The sequence below is a fragment of the Protopterus annectens genome, chromosome 2.part0, assembly GCF_019279795.1.
Source record: "Protopterus annectens isolate FY-2018-M chromosome 2.part0, PAN1.0, whole genome shotgun sequence".
NCBI classification, from domain to species: Eukaryota; Metazoa; Chordata; order Ceratodontiformes; family Protopteridae; genus Protopterus; species Protopterus annectens.
In genome coordinates this window covers 1,699,437,552-1,699,460,204 of record NC_056728.1, presented here as the reverse complement: position 1 = coordinate 1,699,460,204, position 22,653 = coordinate 1,699,437,552, and the positions used below count along the sequence as shown (strand labels likewise).

The following is a 22,653-nucleotide window of genomic DNA, read 5'->3' as shown; positions in this document are numbered from 1 at the left end:
ACAACCAACTACTTCACGTTTGACAGAGAAGATCATTAAGTGAACAACCAATTAAGAAATTTCTGGAAACTGAAGAGGACATGAAACTATATGCTTCAACAAGACTTAATGAATACACTATCTTCCAATGCTGCCATGTGTGGCTGCTTAAATGTTGTGAAAAATAATCCATTAGTGGCTGCAGCTATCATGGCACACTACACTGAAGACAGTAGCACTTGTATAATGATGTGGCAAGAACACCCTTTTCCCCCATCTGGAGTTAGAGGACACATGAGAACATAGGAAAGAAAACACGTATTCACAGCCAGAGATAGATGCTTTCATTTTACCAGAGACTGAATGTGCAGATATATATTATGTAACTTGAATTAAACAAAACAACATGAATATAGGTTTACAAAAAGTACAATGAAAATTCTTGATCATGACCCATCTTTTTAACTCACTTCCTTTTCTATTTAAGGATACTTATGCCAGCCCCAGCAGTTCTCAGAGATCATTTAGTATACACACACACACACACACACACACACACACACACACACACACACACACACACACACACACACACACACACACACACACACACACACACACACACACACACACACACACACACACACATATATATATATACACATATATAATTAAAATTCCTTATTTTACATATGGCTACTTCTTGTCTGATCACTTACCGGAAAAATGTTGATTCTTCTGTTCCATCCCACTGATATTATATACCTTTTAACACACAAGTTTAGAAGATGTTAAGAACTGTTATTGTATGGCAGTAAAGCACTATTTATAACATGCTAATATTGGTAATAAATATTTAAAAGTCTTCCTTGGCTGTCTATTGATACCTCCAAGACAGTGCAGGCATTTTGTTCATATGACATGGTTATAGTAGACAACAATTTATTTTAAATGACATTTGATCTAAGATCTTCATGCCTCTTCTTCTTCAACCATGACTTACATTTGCTACCGCAAAACTGCTATCTGCCATGTCTTAAAGCTATAGAAAAAAAAAGTCTACATGTGAAAATGCTATGACTGTATAAAAAAAATATTTGCTACAGTAAAACAAAAATGCTTTGAAAAGTACAACTGGATGGATTTCTTTAATCAGTAGAGAACATTAAGCACCTGCTGCTAATGTCCAGATGTCAATAAATAAATAAATAAAATAAAAAAATAAAAACTCAAAAAAATGTTTTGAAGTTTAGGATTCAATTTGGATGAAAAATACAACAAATAAGCTGCTTTCATGTCTCAGTCCTGTTAATAAGTTATCTGCAAATTAGAGATTGAGAATTCACATCAGGAAGAAGTTAATGGGAAGTACCTCAGTGCTAACTCATTATGCAGTTCATTTGTTACAAACCATAATGGGCACACTTTGTGAATGAGGAAGTCCGTATGTGCAAAAAACACTGATGTCTCTGTTACAGAAAGGTAATAAGAACATCTAATTCTTGTTTACTGTAAAACACTAAGCAGCAATAATGCCCTCCAGGGTGGGCATTATCAGGGGATTAATGGATGCCCAGCAGTGTTGTGAGTCCTGATGTCACAAGTAGAGGGCCTTACCACCTCCCTGGAGGGGTCATAATTCCAGAGTAGCATCCACCCTGGAAGGCATTATTGCACTCAGATAATTGGCTATTTGGTAAATTGTTTTGTTTTTTTCTTATTACTATATATTTTTTTATATTTTTGATGTAAAATAGTTCCTCCATCTAATGTTTCAAACTTGTTGTAGCAGATGTAATTATTGTTGTTGTTGCAGGAAGTCTTTTACATCCAAAATATAAGTTATATAAGTATTTAATGTCTAGACACACACACACACACACACACACACACACACACACACACACACACACACACACACACACACACACACACACACACACACACACAAACACACACATGCACACATGCACACACAAACACACACATGTTTAGCAAAACTTGTAATACCTTTATATGTCTTATTTACACATGCCCAGCAGTAACAGACACTTTGTTGAGTGAATACACCTCAGATGCCAAACTGTGATCAAATGAATAAAAAAATAATCATAGAATGCAAGGCATTGCAATCCCTCCTCCCCTGCTTCTTAACTGTTCCTGATTTTGCAGCATAGTTCTGCTCTGTCTCTCATAGAAAGTCTGATTACCTTGGCTTACAAAAGAAACTAAATCATTACTCAAATTAAGGGACAGGGTCTGGTCAAACTACCAAAGTACCAAAAATAGAGTTCCTCACATCTTATCATCATTTAAGAAATCAGGTTAAGAAACAAGTAAAGCAGGACAAAAACATACTTTCTAACCTGCCAACAAAAGTATCACAACAATCCCCCAACTTTTTGGCAATGTATAAACTCTCTTCCAATCCCAGGAAAACCCACAACACCAGCACATTCATCCACTAATCCCACAGACTGTATAGCAACGCAATTTAACACCCACTTTATTAACTCCATAACCTCACTCATAAGTAGCAATTCAGTTACATCCCTAACAGTGCCCATCCTCTCAGCTTCCAACCCCAACTCATTCCATACTAAACCCATTCAAACCAGCTACATAACAAAGCTCCTTACCAAACTAAAACCCGGTTCACTTGCTGCCGATCTCCTCCCCAGTGAATTTCAAAAACTAGCCGCCAACACTATCTCCTACCCTATATCTATCTTAATCAATCATTCCATCACTGAACAGTATGTCCCTCTAATATGGAAGATATCATATATCATCCCCCTTCACAATGGTGGCCCCTGCACAGACTTCCTAAACTACTGACCCATTTCCATTCTCTCCCCCCTAGCCAAAATATTAGGAAAGTGCATTCATCAGCAACTATTTAACTACTTCCTAAAGAATAACCTTCTATCCAACTCACAACATGGTTTCTGTCCCAAGCACAGCACTAATACCTCTCTCTTAGCCTTCACTAACACTGTAAACCTCCTAAAAATGAAGACCAACTAGTCACATCTGTCTTTCTCAATATAGCCAAAGATTTAGATACTGTATCCCACCAAATTCTTCTCAATAAATTAGCCACTTACAACCTCAGCCTAGCATCCCTTACCTGATTTCACAGCTACCTTTCAAACCTCCAACAATCAACCAAATGGGAAAACAAGCTCTTCCCCTATTACCAGTCTCTGTCAGAATACCGTAAGGATCCATACTTGGACCCCTACTGTTCATCATATTTACCAATAACCTCACTAGCTCCACTCAACTAGCCTCCATCATTCAACATGCTGATGACACATCCCCTATCTGTTCTGCTACCACACACCAGGAACTAGAAGAAAAAAAACTCAGAAATCTCTTCAAGACATAGAAAACTATCTCTCCAATCACCACCTAATACTCAGTCCAAACAAAACAAAACTGATGTTTTGGTAATAACAAAACCAAAAACAATCCACCTTCCATTACTATCTATTCCTCTAATGGCACAAAAATCAAACCAGTCAGCTACATTAAACTCCTAGGGGTAACAATAGATGATTGTCTAAAATTTGATAAACATATATCCCTTACAGTCAAAAAAGTTCACTCTAAACTTGGCCCACTCTACAAGACAAAACCATTCTTGACTAACAATGCCAGGCTAGCCACAGCCAGATCCCACCTACTATCTACCCTACTCTACTATTCCTGAATCCTTACTAATCTGTGAAAATCTGACTTAAACAACCCAGAAGCCTGTTATAACAAAATAGCTGTTTGCTGCTAACTTACCCACAAAACAAACCACTATTAATGCCCTTCAGCAACTCAACTGGATTGACCTACCTAACCTATTATCACTCAACTAACATACTAATGCTTATCTATCATCCACAAACCCAACTGCCCTGCTCTCATTGACCTAATTCAACAAAACACCAACTTCAGAGCCCTCAGATTATCTGACAAATTAATCCTAAAAGTAATCAAATCCCACAACTACTATGGAGACTCCCTCTTCTCCAATAAAATAGCCAAACCCGGGAACTCACTCCCCCAACACATCCTGCTAAACCCAGACAGCCACAAGTTCAAACTACTCCTAAAAGAACACCTCACTAAAAACTTGCTATGCTCCTGTACTGCCCCTGGTTAAACTCTGCAAATACTCCAACCTTTACTTTTCTCCAGCCTATCTTCTCTCAACCTCATTTCTGCTGAAAAAAAATACTTGCTAAACCTCAGTTCTAAGATTCAAAGACTCAAAGATTCAAAGAAAATTTTTCTCATTTAGGACCACACATCCGCAACCTTAATGAAATTACAAATGTCAGCTTATGAGAGGAATACAGTGCAAATAATATAGCTACAGCGGTATCAGAGAATAACATAAGAAAAAAAATAACACGTATGACATGCAAGCAGTAGCTCACATTACATAAACACATTCGATACCCATTATCCAATGATAAATAATAAATAAAAAATAAATACCCACCACCAAATCCCTTCACAGTTAAGATAGAGAATAAATACAGACTAGTTAATAGCAGCTGTTTACTGTATTGCACTTGTTAATCTTAGATGTGACTCAGTATAGCCATCATATTGTGTAATAGAAATGATGGCGGTAATTGCTCAGAGCAGCAGGATTAAATAAAAAAAGATGCTTCAATGTATCAGTTATTATGGTTGATGTCCAAGTTAATAAGCCCACAGATGTAGGATACAAACTGTTACTGAATCTGCTAGTCCTACAGCAGAAGCTGCGGTACCGTCTGCCAGACACAAGTTGTGAGACCCAGTTGTGGGCCGGATGGGTCAAGTCAGCTAGTATTTTGTATGTTCTGTTTGTTGCTCTTGTAAAGAAAAGCTCCTGAATAGAAGGGAGGATTGTGCTCAAGGTTTTCTCAGCCACCCTCAACACCCTCTGTAATTTCTTCTTCTCGGCAACTGTACAGTTGCCAAACCATGCCATGAAGTTGCTAGTGAGAATGCTCTTGATAGCTCCCCTGTAAAAAGTGGTAGGAGGTGAAGCCTCTGCTTAGCCTTCTTGACTATATGGTTGGAATTAACAGTCCAGGCGAGGTCGTCTAAGATGTGAAGGCCCAGGAACTTGGTTGTTTTGACTTTCTCTACTACCTCCCCTTTGATAGTGAGTGGTTGGTGTACTGTTGTCTTTCTCCTGAAGTCCATAATCATTTCTTTGTTCTTATTAACATTCAGGTCCAGATTGTTCCTATCACACCAGGCAATCAAATTGTTCACCTCATCCCTGTAGTTATGTTCATCCCCACCACTAATGAGACCCACAAGTGTGATATCATCAGCAAATTTTATAATATGGTTTGTGTTATGTTTTGCAGTACAGTCATGGGTGAGAATGGTGAAGAGCAAAGGGCTGAGCGCACAACCTTGGGGAACACCAGTATTCAGGATTATGCATTGAGAGGTGTTGTTTCCAGTGCATGTCCATTGGGGTCTACCAATCAGAAAGTTGAGTCCAGTTACATAGGTGCTTGTTTATCCTGAGTGTCATGAGTTTATCCACCAGTTGCATCAGTATCACAGTGGTGAACACAGAACTGAAGTCGAAGTACAGCAGCCTTATGTAGTAGTTCCTCCCTTCCAGGTGTTTTAGTGCAAGGTGTAGTGCAACTGATATCGCATCCGCAGTCGATTTATTTGCCTGGTATGCAAACTGGAGAGGATGGAAGCACTTAGACTTGCAGATAGATGTTTCTTCACAATGCTCTCAAAGCAGTTCATGATGATTGAGGTTAAGCTGACTGGTCTGAAGTCATTGAGGCAGGTAGGGTTGGGTTTCTTTGGAAGTGGGGCAATACTTGTTTCCTTGAAATGCGAGGGAAATTTCTCCATAGCAAGGGATGAGTTGAAGATGTCTGTCAGTACCAGACATAACTGATCAGCACACTCCTTCAACACCTTGCCAGGTATGTTATCTGGTCCAGCAGCCTTCCTAGGATTTACCTTCTTAAGCTGAAGTCTCACCTCCTCAGATTTTAAGGTGAGTACTATCTCTCTTTGTCAGTGTCTGCTTTGGAAGGTACGGTGGTGTTCTTCTCCTCAAATATGCCAAAGAAGGAGTTCAGTTCATTCAGGAATTCCAAGCTGTCATCACATTGGGGTGTTTTGGTCTTATAGTATGTCAGCTGCTGTAACCCCTGCCATAGGCTTCTTGTGTCCCTCATGTCTTGGAAGCAGATCTAAATTTTCCTCCCATACTCCCTCTTTGCCTCTCTGATGCCCTTTTTCAGATTTGACCTTGCTGCCTTTAACCTTTCTCTGTCATTTGCCTTGAAGACTGTGTTTCTTTCTGTGTGGAGTCTACATGTCCTCCCTGTGGTCGCGTGGGTTTCCTCCGGGTGCTCCGGTTTCATCCCACATCCCAAAGACATGCTGTAAGTGGATTGGGCACTCTAAATTGGCCCTAGGCATGAGTGTGTGTGTGTGTGTGTGTGTGTGTGTGTGTGTGTGTGTGTGTGTGTGTGTGTGTGTGTGTGTGTGTGTGTGTGTGTGTGTGTGTGTGCATTCTGTGGAAGGTTGGGTGCTGGGCTGGCAACTCAACACTGTAAAACTCCACTGCCAATCTTGAGCGGGTAGGTGATCCGCTGTGGCGACCTCTAACTGGGAAAAGCCGAAAGAAGAAGAAGAGTAGCTTATAGACATTCCTGGTGAGCCAAGGCTTTTGATTATCTCTTATAGTGATGGCTTTCATGGTGTTTTCATCCTCCACACATTTATTTATCTATGCAAGAACTGTTTCAGTATAGGTGTCTATGTCTAACTGGAGGTTGTGTGTAGCCATTTCTTTGAAGACCTCCCAGCAGGTGGTATTGAAACAGACTAAAGGCAATACATGCAACCCTCCTGCCAGACTCTGATCTGTTTAGTTGTCATTTTTTCTCTGATCAAACCCATCTCATAGGTAGGGAGAAATAGGATGGCAGTGTGATCAGAATTGCCTATGTTGGGGTGCTTCAAAGCTTTAAAGGCTCCTTTAATATTGCTGTAAGCTTTGCCTAAGGTATTCTCTCCTCTGTTGGGGAAATCCACATACTGATAAAAATGGGGTAGCACTTCATTAAGGTCAGCTCTGTTGAATTCACCTGCTATCACATGTGCAAATTCTGTGTTTCTGCTTTGTAGGTCACAGATAATATTATGGAGTTTATTTTGAACTTCAGTGGTTTTAGCATTGGTGGGGGGTGTACACTGCTGTGACATATATCCCACTGAATTCCCTTGGTACATAGAAAGGTCTGCATTTTAGTATCATTATTTCCACATCTTCTGAGCAGTATGATTGAACCAGTGTACAGCCTTTGCACCATCTGTTATTAACATAGATGCATACACCACCACCTTTAGCTTTACCACTCTGCACTTTACATCTGTATGTTCTAAAGAGGGTTAGCCCCTCTAGGTTCACAGCATCGTCACTAATGTTACTACGCAGCCAGGTTTCAGAGAAAGTGAACAAACAAGTGTCCCTCACCTTATTTTTTGTGAGCGCCATTCTCAGATAGTCCATCTTATTATCCAATGACCAGACATTTGCAAGTAATACTGAAGGTGATGCAGGCCTGTGGGGTGTTGTTTAGTTTAGCAGCAGCTCCACCTCTGCAGCTTTTCTTTCTAGTTCTGTCACATCTTTTCCTTTTGTAGCTGCTCTGGGGCATTCCAGAACCATCCCTGTGAAGTTTCAGAGCTCTGATGGCATTCCTGTTTAAAATGCAGAAATCCAGGATTTCTGCAAGTGAAGTAGGCATCGAGTACTCCTCAAACAACAGCGATTTAAGCTAGCAGCTCTTTCTAGTAATCCATTTAATTTCCAGTAATTTCCTTTTGGTATAAGTAATTGTATCCACATAAACATGTCTGGAAAGTGATTTTGTTTTCATTTTTTGTGTGTGCTACTTGTTGCTATTATTGTTAAGTTTTACTGCAGGCAATCAAACACTTTGTTTATTTAACTGTATATTTGAACTAACATCATCATATATTTTGTTGCTACTACTGTTAAGTTTTACTGCAAGCATTTAAACACTTTGTTTACTTAACTGTATATAAAAACTGGCATCATTGTATATTTTTATCCAGTTATCTTTGCCATTTATGTCTATGTTTTTCTTTATTCTGTTAACTAATTGTTTTTGGAGCTTATCTCCCCGGGTCTCCACTGAAAATGGGTCAGCTGGCCCAGTCGGACACTACCTGGTTAACAAATGCAAATAAATAAAATAAATAACATTTTCTGGAAAATCACTGAGAATGAAAGTCAGTCAATAATGCCAGACATTAGAATTTCATATTTCTTCTTGCTTAGTGAATGACTGCTGTTGTACTGCTTGTTGTAGCAAGTTCTGTCTCTGTCTGTCTCTTTCTCTCTCTCTCTCTCTCACACTCATGCTCTCTGTCTTTCTCTCTCTCTTTCTCACAAAAACACCCATGCGTGCACACACAGACATACACACGCACATGCACACCTTACCTAATTTTGCTTTATCTACTCTTTTAAATTGTATGCTTACTAAACAGAAAAGCTGCATTTAGTGAGTGCAAAAATGGAGGCCATTTGTTTTTTTGTGTTTTTTTTTCAGGTCTTGCTTCATGTCAGCTTAATATGCTACCATAAAGTGGTGGATTTCTTTTTTACCAGGCATTACCTCTACAATAACACGTTTGTGCTCTAGTCAGGTAGAATAATGTATGCTTTCACATTCTGTTAGAGAATATAACATCATTTGTATATTTACAGACAGAAGTTAGAGAATATGTCCACCTCCTCCTGACACTAGCATTCTGCACCATGACAGAGCCTTCTCCCCCAAAATAAGGCCCTTTCATCAGAGCAGTGTCACCAGCTGGGAGGCAACCAACATTCCTCACCTCCAGTATGGGAATGCCTCACAGGTTCATAGGTAAGTACAAGGCTAGCTGCCCTTATGGGCAGTGTTAAGCTAAGCCAATTTTCCTTGGTGATAATCAAACCCTGTATCTCTTGTCTGTGAAGTAAACACCTTAATCATTACATCAGCCACATACTCCCCCCAATTAGGCCCCCACTGACCATTGTCATCCTGAGCTCATATTTTAACCTGTAGAAGTTCAGAGTGGCTGGGATGTATAGATACACAGTGGCATTATTCAGGGGTCTGCTGCATGACGTGATTCCTAGATAAGAAGACTTGAATTACGCAATGTTTTTGAATCCTTTCATCCTTCTCACAGCTGTTATCTAGTGCTTTGCTGTGTGATATTTGTCAATGAAATCCCAGTCAGAGTATGTAGTTATTCGGTTCTTCTTGCTAGTAATTTGGTCAGTGACCTTTCTGCAGTCTGGTCAGAAAGTTCAAGTACTAACTGCAAGCATGTATGTTGTGCAGGCGGGGTTATTATTACAGCCATATAAGGATGGATGTTGTACATGCGGGGTTATTATTACAGCCATATAAAGATGGATGTTGTGCATGCGGGGTTATTATTACAGCCATATAAACATGTACGTTGTGCATGCGGGGTTATTATTACAGCCATATAAACATGTATGTTGTGCATGCGGGGTTATTATTACAGCCATATAAGGATGTATGTTGTGCAGGTGGGGTTATTATTACAGCCATATAAACATGTATGTTGCGCAGGTGGGATTATAATTACAGCCATATAAATATGTATGTTGTGCAGGCGGGGTTATTATTACAGCCATATAAGTATGTATGTTGTGCAGGCGGGGTTATAATTACAGCCATATAAGCATGTGTGCTGTGCAGGCGGGGTTATTATTACAGCCATATAAGTATGTGTGCTGTGCAGGCAGGGTTATTATTACAGCCATATAAGTATGTATGTTGTGCAGGCAGGGTTATTATTACAGCCATATTAGTATGTATGTTGTGCAGGCAGGGTTATTATTACTTTTGGTTTAAGACTTGATTTATAAAGGTCAACATATGGTACTAATAACATAACATTTTCCATTGAAATGGGACTTCAAAATTCTTAAAATTATGACAATTTGCATAGAAACTGGGAGTTCAGAGAGCAATATTATCTGTAAAGAATCTGCTTTCTTGTGAACTTATATAGACTGTTCCTCTTTAGTTCACTTTTTAATGTGAAGTATCAAAGATTTGTTACTTTTAGGGGCAGCTGATATACATGTACACTCCTTCACTCTCTCAGCACACAAACATACACATACATGCTCACATATATGCACAGACACACACACACACACACACACACACACACACACACACACACACACACACACACACACACACACACACGTAAGCATGCGTGCGCATGCACACACACAAGTGCTTGCAATGAGGCAGTAATAACTTCTACACCACTATGTGGTTTTAGACAGCTGCCAGGAAACAAACTCATTGAAAACAACTTAAGTCCAAATAGCTAAGATTAAAAAAAAATAAAATCATTTTGATGAAATACATATTCATCAAAAATGCACAAAAACATTTATATATATTCAGAATTATCCCCAAACCTCACATACAGGGCACACCAACACACATATCTCATTACTTTAACCCTAGAACTCAAAGTAAATCTAGCCATGAACATAACCTTAATTCTAAAGCTAACAATGATGCTAACTGCCCCTAAAGTTAACCAAAACCCCAGTTCTAACATCAGCCCTGATTGCAACTCTTACCCTGAAGTCAATAACTTGCACAAGTGATAGAGGAACCACATTCATTCAAATGACATTTCATTCAATATAACATTTCCACAAACATAAATTCCCTTTCACTGCAATATTGAGATAAAAAAAAATTGAGCAAAAGGAGTCAATCAAACTGCCTTCAAATAGGTTGCCTACTCACAATCAAGGAAAACATTTATTATAAAGCAATTTCTGTTCTGTGAAAGGAAAAGTACATTTCTGTACATTATCTTTAAGTTGGTTAAATGTGATATCCTAAAAAACTCGAAAAGATACTCTTCTGATTAAAAATTTTCTTTAAATTGGATTGAAAAGATGGATCATCCTTAGATGTCCCCCAGTCCATTCAGAAATATGGTCTTCTTGTTTAAAACCTAGTGTTGAATGTTATGAAGAGAGACATACTAATATTTATTAAAAAAATCTGACAGACAATTATTTTAGTACAAAATATGTGAATAAGCATGATAATAGCTGCCTTTAAGGTGTGTTCAGCTAGATGCAAGAATAAACTAGTTTGCATATCGAATACTATATTCTAGTACTGAATAACATTGTACCCGCAACCCCAGAAACTACCCTAGGAGACCCTAATGAAACCCAGTACATAGTCCTAAACAGCCCATCCTATTACAGGACCAGTTAATATGGATATACAATTTCCAAATGTCTCTGTCGCCAGTTTGGTAGATTTTATACTCCACATTTAAAAACAAACTAAGGAGGAATAGTCAAAAACAAGTTCACAAAGCAATGTAGCAATTGTCTCATTTTCTCAGACAACCAGTTAATCATTAAAGAAAATATCACAGTATATAACAGATGTATACAACTTTCTTGGAGGCAAATATCTTGCATACAAATGAGGGTGTCAGGAACAACCACACTACATCCCTCACACACGCACTTCTGATCACACATAGAAATTATCTTATGCTGAGGCTCTTAAAAGAAACATTTTCAAATCCCAAAGACCTCCAAAGTCACCTAACAACAACACTGTTCCTCAGCAATCATTAAAACACACATCAAAAACAATGCCAAACATCTCACATAAGCCCACACCCAATGGCCCCCCAAGAGCAAAGCCCATAAGGCAAGCATCTACTTTGCCTAATATTCTTGTCATTGGGCAACACACAGATGCCCCACTCACGAGGTTAGACAAGATGAAGGTAATGGTTAGTTGCCTGTCTGGAGCCAGGAATACCATGCATGCACAAAAGTCACTGCACCCCAGATACCAATATGATTCTATCACAGTCCATATGGGTGTAAATGACCTGAGACGTACCACACTGGACTATATGAAAAGAGACATAATGGATCTCTTGGAATATGTGTCACAGATAGGTATGAACCTTGCATTGAGCAGCATTTTACCTTAACCAATGATAATGCCTCAGTATGAGCATAAAATGACTGATTTTAACAATTGGTTTAGTTTTTGATGTCACTCCAGTGGGATCCAAGATCTGGTAACATTGGAGGACACATTGCTTTGCCAAGGATGGGCTGCACCTGTCCCTTCAAGGCTTTTGGATATTGGCCTTTATCCACTCTGTAGATACTTTTTAGGCAATTCCAAAAGACAAAACTGCCAACATAGTGAAAAAGTCTTCAAGCAACCATAAGGTGTTACTCCTCAATGCTAGGAGTCCAAATATCCCACCACACCCTTCAAACCCCCCTCACTCTGGAAAATGTAGACATCTGTGCTGTGACTTAGATTTGGTTTAAAGCCATAGAAAGTACTCTGGCAGTGGAGGGCTACAGTGCTTTCCACACATTTATTTCCACAACAGCACAGACAGGGGTCAAAGGTGTAGCTGTCTCAATCTTTGTTAGCAAAAACATACCTTCAGGTTGGTTAGACAGGATGATACCATGGAGCCCATCGACGTGAAAGTCACCATAGATAAAGTCCCTCACCATATCATGGCTAGCTACAGGTCACCATCTATACCTCTAGAGTCTCACAACTCCTAACTAAACCTAATAGAGGTATTCACCATCCACCCAAACACCCTATTCATGGGTGACTTTTACTACCCCTATATAGACTGGGAAACTTACACTTCATCAAACTCACAGGCACAATGCTTCATGGCCTTTATTAATACAAACATCCTGGAACAGATAGTGCATGCTCCAACTAGAGGATCAAACATACTGGATCTGGCATTCACCAATGTGGGAGAGCTTTGCACCCCCCCAATCCAACACCCCATGTGTCACAGTTAAGAGCTATATTAAACAAAATACATAACATTAAGTGACAATTTGTCTAAATTCAAGGCTCCCCCTAACCCCGAGATCACAGTCAGAAAGTCAATCTACAAACATGTGAATGGCTGCACAACAGCTTCTGTACCTACCAGAAGTAAACCCAAAACAAACAACACTGTAAGAACACTCACCTAAACAGGGTATATAATAAAATAAGAAAACTCTTGGCCAAAATCAGGAAGAGAAATTCACTTAAAGATAAGTGCTCTCTTATACAACTAAACAAAACACTAAGAAGTCTATTAAGTACAACAAGGCCAATTACGAGATTAAGATAGCCTCACAAGTTAAAGGCAATCATGAAGCCTTTTTCAGCTATGTCTGGAACCTTAAAGGTAACACACAACAGTGTGCTGAACTGATGGTGACCAGTATAACCTTCATCAATCAGGGTGACACAGCAAATCTACTGGCTGATAAATTCAGCTCCAGCTTCACCACCAGTCCACCCAAGCTCCACCAGGGGAAATCCCCTCTAACATACTATCCCCACCTATTAGCAGGGACTAGGTGCTGGCAACACTCGATTGGCTCCTGATCAGTCTAAAACACCACCTATCAGGACCACTTGAGGCATTCTTCCACTACGGCCTTAAAAAAGGCTACATTCCAGGTGAATGGAGGACTGTAACAGTCATTTCCTTCCACAGGGGCAGACCATCAACCGACCCAAAGAACTACAGAACTATTAGTCTAACAAGCCTAATATGAAAAGCCATGGAAATAAACATCATGGAAATGATAAACATGGACATTGGCAACCTACAGACACTGGACCCATTCTGATTTGGCTTTGTTAAGGGAAAGTTATGCTTACTTGGTAGACTTCTTTGAGAATATCACCAAGGCAATGGGCAAGAGTAAAACAGTGCATACTGCATATCTTGACCTAGCCAAGATATTCAACACAATACTCCACTCAGGCATTGTTAACAAGCTCTCTGAGCAAGGCATAAATCTGTACATAACTCACTGGATTGGTGGCTGGCTCACAGACAGGAACAAAGAAGTCAGGATCGGTGAGACCACCTCCACCAAGAGATCAGCTACCAGTGGAGTACCCCAGAGCTCTGTGCTGGGCTTGGCTCCTGTTTGGCAGTTAATTCTCAGAAGTCAGAGTTAATGTTAAAGGCCTCTGGCTCACGAAATTCGCAGATGTCTGGAAATTGGGAGCTATTATAGATTCCCCCAAGACACAAACATCTTGTAACAGGGTGCAACACAGACAAAAAAGTCATGCCAAAGCCATGGCCTAAAACTCAATGCCAAAAAATGCATCATAATGCCCTTTGGAAAACTGTCAACCCAAGTTAATTACTCCATCAATAAAGCATCCCTAAATGTCAACCCAGAAGTAAGGGATCTGGAAACATATGTAGACAGCAATCTGTCCTTTGGCCAACATGTAACTGAGATAGTAAGAAAATCATTCTATCTCACCCAATTTACAGGTAAGGGTATGGCATCCAGGTCCAAGGAAGTTATAGTACCACTCTACGTGGCCCTTATCAGACCTATCATTGAATACAATGCCCTGTTTGGCATATATCAAACCAGGCACTTGCAACAGTTGGAACACCCACAAAAGTTTCCCACAAGAAGAATTCAGGTCATGAATACCCTGTCCTACACTGACTGCCTAAAGGCTCTGCCTTTGTATTCAGTCTGCTACAGACTGCTGAGAGGGGATCTTTGCTCTGCTTATAGGGCTTCCTCAGATCCAGCCCTGATCGATATGTTGCACATGCTCAAATCAAACAGCACCAGGAACAATAGGTCCAAGGATCTGAACTTCACTTATGACATAAACAGAATGAGCTGCAGAGACAGATATGTGTCCCAAAGTATCCTTGCATTATGAAATATGTTTCCCATCCATGTAAAACAGAATTCATCCCTGACCCTATTCAAATGAAACCTTGAGAATTGGATGGGAAGTTGTAAATATACCCCTGGTATTGTCCCCATGTTCCTTGTGGACAGAGACTGTCAATAAGAAAAGTATTATCCTAACACCCCCCCCAAAAATCCTTGGTTACCTCTCTACTGACATGCACTCCCCGATATAGATACCCATGATTCTCGAGACTCAAATGGTTTGGGTTACACTCTTTGGCTATTAAGAGCCCTAGTGGTCATTAGATTAGTAACACCCAATGAACCCATGAAATATTTAGGGGCTGTATGATGGGGATGTGAGTGTGCATAGAGGGCAAAGCTTATCACGTGAAAGTGGCTGTGGAAAAGCTATTTTGTTGCTGTTACCATATTTAGTCTCAAAACTGTGAGAGTCAGAATTGTCAGACCTGTATAAGCTTGGACTGGGAGAGAACAACAGAAATGGGCAAGGTTAATAGTTGCTGAGTAAAAGAATTATGTCTTAATTTCACTTGTAGCATGCTAAAGTCACTAAAATCCAGTTTTACTTCACATTCTCATAACAATTTCTGGGAGGCATTTACCCTGTTTCCTAACTAACAAAAAATGATTTTGTTTCCTCTTACAATTTCTAAGGGTTTAACATCTCTGCCAACAGACATACTTCTATGTGAAGTAATTGCATCACAATCTTACTGCATCAGTTAACCCTTGTTACCTGTGGCTGTGGATCAAAGATGATGTAACTTGGATGCAAAGGTTCTGATTACAGGAAGGTTGCATAAATTATGTCATTGTACATATTATTACATAGCTGTAGGATCTACAGTGCATAAAAGATATCCAAAACTACAGCATATGTTCCCTGAAAGTTTAATCCTTTTTTTTTCAAAACGTCTTGTTCCTTTTTTCCATTTGCCCTGCAGTACATTGCCCATACTTGGCATTTATTAAATGGCAGTATATAGCACTTCAATCTGTTGCTTGAAAAGAAGGCAATACATAAAGTTCATCATAGAAAGAGGGCCACTCTAGAAGACTTGTATTATGATGCAGAGTTAGTGTTCATCACAGAAAGATGACCTCTCTGAGAGACTTATATTATGAAGCAGAGTTAGTTAGCAACAGCAGCATTTGTGGCTCCAGGCATTTTTAAGCTAAAACTTTCTAAAAAGCTAGTAAAATAGCTCATCAGATCCTGAACTGTCACTTTCCACTTTTCATTGTTTGAAAAAGTGGAGTAACTAGTGGAAAAAAGCAACCAGAAAGGGAAAAATCTGCTGTTACAAAAGGTCCAGAATACTTTACATACAGGTCCCAAGGAGGGAAGCCTCTGTGACAAAGGAAAAACTATTGGAGTCAGCATCAGTCTCACATGAGACCAAAATTAGTCAGATGCATGTTATGTTTAAAATAAGTGATACACCGAAAGCTTAAATCCCATCAACCCATGTAAAACTCCAGATAATGGAAGATACCCTTTCAAATCCCTCTGATGGTATTATTGGCTTACAAATAGCAGGGAAATAGTTAAGAGAAATAATGGTATAAATATACTTAAGTCATGAACAAACGATACAAAATATTATTTACGCTGAAGATAAGTCCAGAAGATAAAATATTTTTTGGTATTCCAGAAAAATGTGGAGAAACAAATTTTGAAAGGGCTGCTAGAATTAATACTACACTAAATGGTTCAACGAAGCTTCCCAGATCGATATTGATCGTGTGTAAAATGAAAACAATGTACAAAACAGAGGATTAGAGGATGTATGTAAATAATTAATTTTCACCTCACACCCAAGCTAAAAAGGAACGCTATAAAAAGGGTAAAGAATTGAGCCTGCAGTTCACACTGCTCTCTCCAGTGTCTGTGCATTTTTTTTTCCCTTTTGAGGTAGAGGCGTACTTATATCCTGGCCAAGTCATGAAGCAGTTGTCATCTCTAAGGCTCTTGAAACTAGAGAAAAATAGTACAGGAAATGGAAAAATAATCCAAGACCTGAATCAGAAGTAACAATTACATACCCACTCTCAGGAGAAACTACCTAAAAAAGCCATTTCCATTGTGTGAGAGAAAGGTGCTAGAAAAATTAAAACAAGTTAAGGAGGTCATGAAGAGAATAAAGGAAACTATAAGTACATGCAAAACAAAGAAGACAGAGGAAGAAATGACAGGATCTACTTGAACATGCAGACTATTGATAGCACCTATTAATGTACTTAGACTATTAAATAGTTATTATGCTTTTGGACTACGGCAATTTAAATATTTAACAGTTGGGAAAGAACTTGCAATTTCCAGATTTCAGAAGTTGTTGGGATGAGCAAAGGTCCAGCAGTGTCTTAGTAGTGACGAAACAATGTGATGGTAAAATAAGCCGTAAAATAGTTACTACAGAAAGATATTACTTGTGACAAGACAATATCATAATAATGTAATGTTTTACTAGGGATGACATAATCTATTGAAGAGACTGGCTGTCAGTTTAATAATAAATTGCTACTTGAACACTTGTTAACTAAGTTGCACTGCATGTTTGAATGAAGTGAATCTCATAAAGTCAGGTAAAAAAGGTGAAACTAGAGCAGTCCTTGAAAATTAGTGATATAATCTTCCCAGCTGAGCTTCTTAGCTATATAAATTGGAAATTTATGGGAAGGTATGTAGTTAAACACTGACTGCATGTTACCTTTGTAATTGTCAGCTAAGTGGACTAATTCTGGTTGTGCTTGGGGAATACAACTGACTCTTGAAACTGTAGAGTATGTGCGAATATACGGTAGGTAAATAACTGGCCAGTGGGCAGCTATTGATGTCATGGTGAGAGGGTTTTTCAGGGTGAATCAGAGCCTGAATAGAAGGTTTTATTGGCTCAAACTGGAGATATTGAAGTGAAACCTGGAAGCAAGGGAAAAGATAAGTGGAAATATATAATCTAGCATTAATTTCCCATGGCTGGAGGCATTTGATTTATGTGGCAAACAAATTGTAAATAACCTGTAGAAATCAAAAACGTGAATAGGAGGAATTTAGAAGAAATAGGAATGCACTTTACAGATTTGTTTCAATTTCAACCACAACATATTTTAATTGTAGAAAGCTTGACTAGACATATGGACATTTAGTCAAAAAAATTGCTATGTTCATTAGTTCATTTTTCTGTTATATAAGAGCACAACCTCAGAAAAAAGAACAATTTATATAAAAAGTTTTGTATATAGTTATATTCCAAATTACATTTAGAGGGATTCAAAGCCATTATTGGGTTTTTTTTGTAGTTTCTACTGTTTTAAAGGATGGAATCTCAGATTGCTGTTTCATATGGGAGAATCATAAACTTTAATATATTTACTGACACCGATGTAGGGTTAAAACTGGTACAGTGAAAGCAGGGAATGAATGTAGGGAACATTGAAAGTGTTAAACAGTCAAGCTTTATTTGTCAAGAAACTTGAATATCTTAACTTGGAATGTAAATGATCTTTTGGATAAGAGAAAAAGGGAGAGAGTGATTGCATAGATTCATATAAGTGCTACATAGGTCCTGTTGCTGCAGGAAATACACAAGAATGGTGAGGAGCACAATGGTTTATAAAGAAGATTAGAATGGACTGACATTATGCCATCATGGATAATTAGAGAAGCAAGGAGGTCTTAATATTAATTAAGGAAGCTAGAGGAATAAAAGTGGAAAAGGGATTAAAGGTAAATATGGGAGATAAGTATTGGGAAAGGGTTTTTTGGAGAGGTGAAATGATTCTGATAGGTTTGATTTATCTCCCACCAAAGACCAAAATACTGGAAATAATGCAAACAATGGGGAATGTTATTGTGTTTTAGCAAAGTATAATGCTAATAGTAGGGGCCAGAAGTGTAATATGTCAAAGTGCAGATGTTTTAGGGGAAAGTGAAAAAAACTGAAAGTTCCTATTGAAGGGAGATATGTGAGAGTATTTGGCTTGGTAGAGATGATGGCTGCAAACCAGATTTTAGGTATTATCTGGGTAAATAGCAAACCCGGGCATAACTGGATAGGATTTATCTTTCAAAAGAACATTCGTATCAAGTCCATAAAAACGAACTCAGCTGATAGTACTATCAGATCGTGCTCTGGTGCACTTAGAGTTGAGCAATAAAAAAGAAATGAGGGGAAGAAAAATATTGCACATTCCCTTTTACATGTTGAAAAATGAGTGCTTTGCTGCTTGGGTAGACTATTAAATAAATGAAGTTTATGAACAAATTGAAGTAGCCAAGAAACACTCTTCAGTTCTGCCCAGGTTTGGTATTTACCCCGAAAATATCTAAAATCTGGTTTGCAGCTATCATCGCTTCTAATTAGCTTTGTACATGGGAAAGATAATATATCTAGTAAGCAGGCAAGTGACTTAGAGGTTGCAAAGAATTTGAAACAATTATCTTGAAGCACTCTGGAAAATTAAAATATTGCAGGAAAGGTAATATCAGACAGAGAAAGGGGCTGGGAAGAACATCTTAAACAAGCAAAATGTAGAGGATGGATTTACCTAGAAGCACTAAATAAGTTTAGGACACGAGCATTGAAAAAATATGACAAAAAGCCTTACACAGTGACTGAGGCAGCAGAAGGCTGACTTAATCGTAAGAAAATCAAGGCATCAGGAGAAAGGAAAACCGGTAGCTGATCTGAGAGTGATAAGAATAACTATGATGCAGTTTTATAAAAAGTTGTATGAACAAGGTCCTGAAGTAGAAGCAAATAAACTACAAATGAGGAAATTTCTTGAAAACCTGAATTTGCATATGCACAATGGACCTGAGAGGAGGAGGAGGTTAATGGATGAAATAACAAGGGAAGAGTTATGGGAAATAGTCAGAAACCTAAACACAAGTAGATTTATGGGAATAGATAGTATTCCAATAGAAGTACAGAGCAGCGTAAAAGATAACGTTCTGGAGGTCTGTTGTCTTCTCTTTAAATGAGAACTCCACCTAAAAGTCAAGTTTTTATTTCCAGTGTGATTTTCCTGTAATCTAACACTAAACACTTCACATACAGAAGAAAAAACATCATTTAATAAATATGTTTGCCTTTCTTTCCTGCATTTGTCTCATCTTTGACATCACAAAGGCTAATAAGAGTGGCAGAGTAATTAAGTTAGGTTACTCATCCCAATTACAGAGCCATTAAGAAAACAATCCCCAGGATTCATGAAGCTTGGCCGCTGAGCGATTCAGGTACGATCCAATTCCACGTGCACTACCAGCATACGCCAGATCTGCGCAGCTCTCTGCACATGTATGCTAATCACCCCATGCGCAGTAGTGCAGCATGCAACTGAAGGTACATAGCGATTCATGAAGTGGTGCAGGTGTAGCGTAAGCATACAGAAATGTAAACCAAAAAAAATGGTTTACATTTTTCCAAACAGAACATCGGAGCCATGCAAGCAGACCAAACTTACGTATTACAAAGTTAACATATGCCAATGGCTAAATATACAGCCAATGGCATAAAAAAACATGCACAACACATAAAAAATAACATTTAATGTCATGGCCACACTAACGCAAAGTACAACCGTAGGGCATGTGTGCGCAAACAGGAACACAAAGAAAATATATATAGATGTCATAAAATTGCAATGTAACACAAATCATGATTACGCCATAATAGTCAATGGTATGCATGCTACACCATAACCAAGGTGCAAGGGTTGCTAAGGGTCTGTGACAGTGTTCGGCACGGTAACTATGAATTAGTAGTCAATGCCATGCAAATGAGGCAAGTAATACTGAATCGCAAACGTCCCACCAGCGTAAGGATGTACCACACGGCCCAGCGGTACAACACCAAGGAGTGGCCTGGAGGTATACATGACATCAACAGAGGGGTGTGCCACCGTAGCTGTAAGCACATTGGAGCATTGCTAATCTGGGTTGCCCATTGCTAAGCAAAGCCGCAGGATAGGGCTGTGGATGTAGCCATAGCTTTGCTTAGCTGAGAGCACACAAGGTGACAGAAAGCACATGTGTACACAGATGACAACGCACTTGAAACCCGGTAAACGGCTGTGCGCTGCGCACACCACAGCTGAAACAGGAAGGTTATGGGAAGACAATAAGGAAATGCTGCAGTAGGGTAATTGGAGTACAACTGAGTAATTAACACCTATTAACTCACAGTGGGCCATTGAAGGTAGCTAACAAGGCTGCTAGTAGCAACTTGCAGAACAGGAAATGGGAGGTGCCAAATTGCAAAGAAAAGATAACTGTCACAGCAGAGCAAAGCAAACCTGCAGTAGATCGGCTATATAACACATTTCACAACACAATCCTGGGTTGGGAAAGTACAAAACAAGAAAGCAGGCTGCTGGATGCATGCCTGACAATGGGAGGGGAATCGGTTTGAAAAGTGAAGGCAAGGGCAAGAGGTGATCCATGGCAGCTAAATGTAATTCAGCACCAAAGGCACCACAATAGCAGTACCTACAGTAAAACACATAAGTAAGATACCCTGCAGCTCAGATTGTACATACATACCCTATGACATCATCAGCTTTCAAAGCACAATAGTATAAAGTGTGAAGGCACCTCACACACACTCATGTATTCCCAAACACTGCACCATCGGAGTAAACAGACAAGGAACTTTTACAATGTACATGTTGGAAGCTGCCGTAGCTGTGATTCATCAGCATGTGTTGGAGACTGGAGGTGGTGTGGAGGATGATGCTGACAACCACCTCAGGCACCAGATGAGGAGAAGAGTGGTCAGACCAAGGGTAACCTACCACGAGCTACATGATCTGGAGATAGTAGAGCATTACAGGGTGGACAGGGACATCATACAGCAAATCGTTGAGCTGTGCCGGCCATGCCTCAGAGCCAGAAACAACAAAGAGGAACCCATCCCAGTGGACACGAAGGTATGTTTAAGCTTGAGAATAATAGCCACAGGTACCTTTCAAAGGCCAACTGGAGATATCATGTGGATCTCACAGGCATCAGCATCCAGGGTACTCCACCAGTTCCTGGATGCCATGTTACCACATGCCAATGAGCATATATATTTCCCCCGAACTCAGGAGGAGTTGGCCAGCAATATGCACCTCTTCCACCATGTGGCAGACTACCTAGAGGTATTGGGTGCAATAGACTGAATGCACATACATATCAAGTCACCACCCAGTGAGTATGGTAGGCGCTACATAAACCGCAAGGGATACCATTCCATCAACTGCCAGGTCATGTGCAATGCCCAGGGCATTATCACGGATGTGTGTGCTGGCAGCCCTAGAAGCTACCATGACTCCCACATCTGGCATGCCTCACAGCTGTACCAGGTATTTGTCAGGGGGACATCCCATATGGCCACCTTGTGGGGGATGCTGGCTATGCACTGGAGCCGTGGATGATGACTCCCATCAGAAATGCACACACACCCATGCAAAAATGCCATAATGAGGCACACACACAAACCAGAATAACCATAGAGTGTGTGTTTGGGATGCTGAAATCATGGATCCATTGCTTGGACATATCTGGTGGAGCCTTGCAGTACTCTCCAGGCACATGTGCCCACATCTTCATAGTATGTGCCATGCTACATAATATGATCCTGCGGAAACAGCTGCAGCAGGGACATAATGGTGAAGGCCCACACAGCCCACCACAATTGCCAAGGGCACCACAGGCACAGAGGGATTCAGACCACGAACACCCTGTGCCAGCCCCAGTAGGCAGACGGAGGCATGCTCAATATGCCCATGCCTTGGCAAAGAGGGAATGTATAGCACATATA

The 22,653-nt window shown here is 39.7% G+C and overlaps 1 protein-coding gene across 1 annotated transcript in view; it reads right to left on the bottom strand.

Annotated features, from left to right (window-relative positions):
• The window catches only part of LOC122793773 (WD repeat-containing protein 49-like), a 630,038-nt gene that overhangs the window by 247,336 nt on the left and 360,049 nt on the right, over positions 1-22,653 (bottom strand). Inside the window, exon 17 of the mRNA XM_044061963.1 lies at positions 699-744. Coding sequence (XP_043917898.1) covers positions 699-744 — 46 coding nt within the window. The remainder of the gene's footprint in view (positions 1-698; positions 745-22,653) is intronic.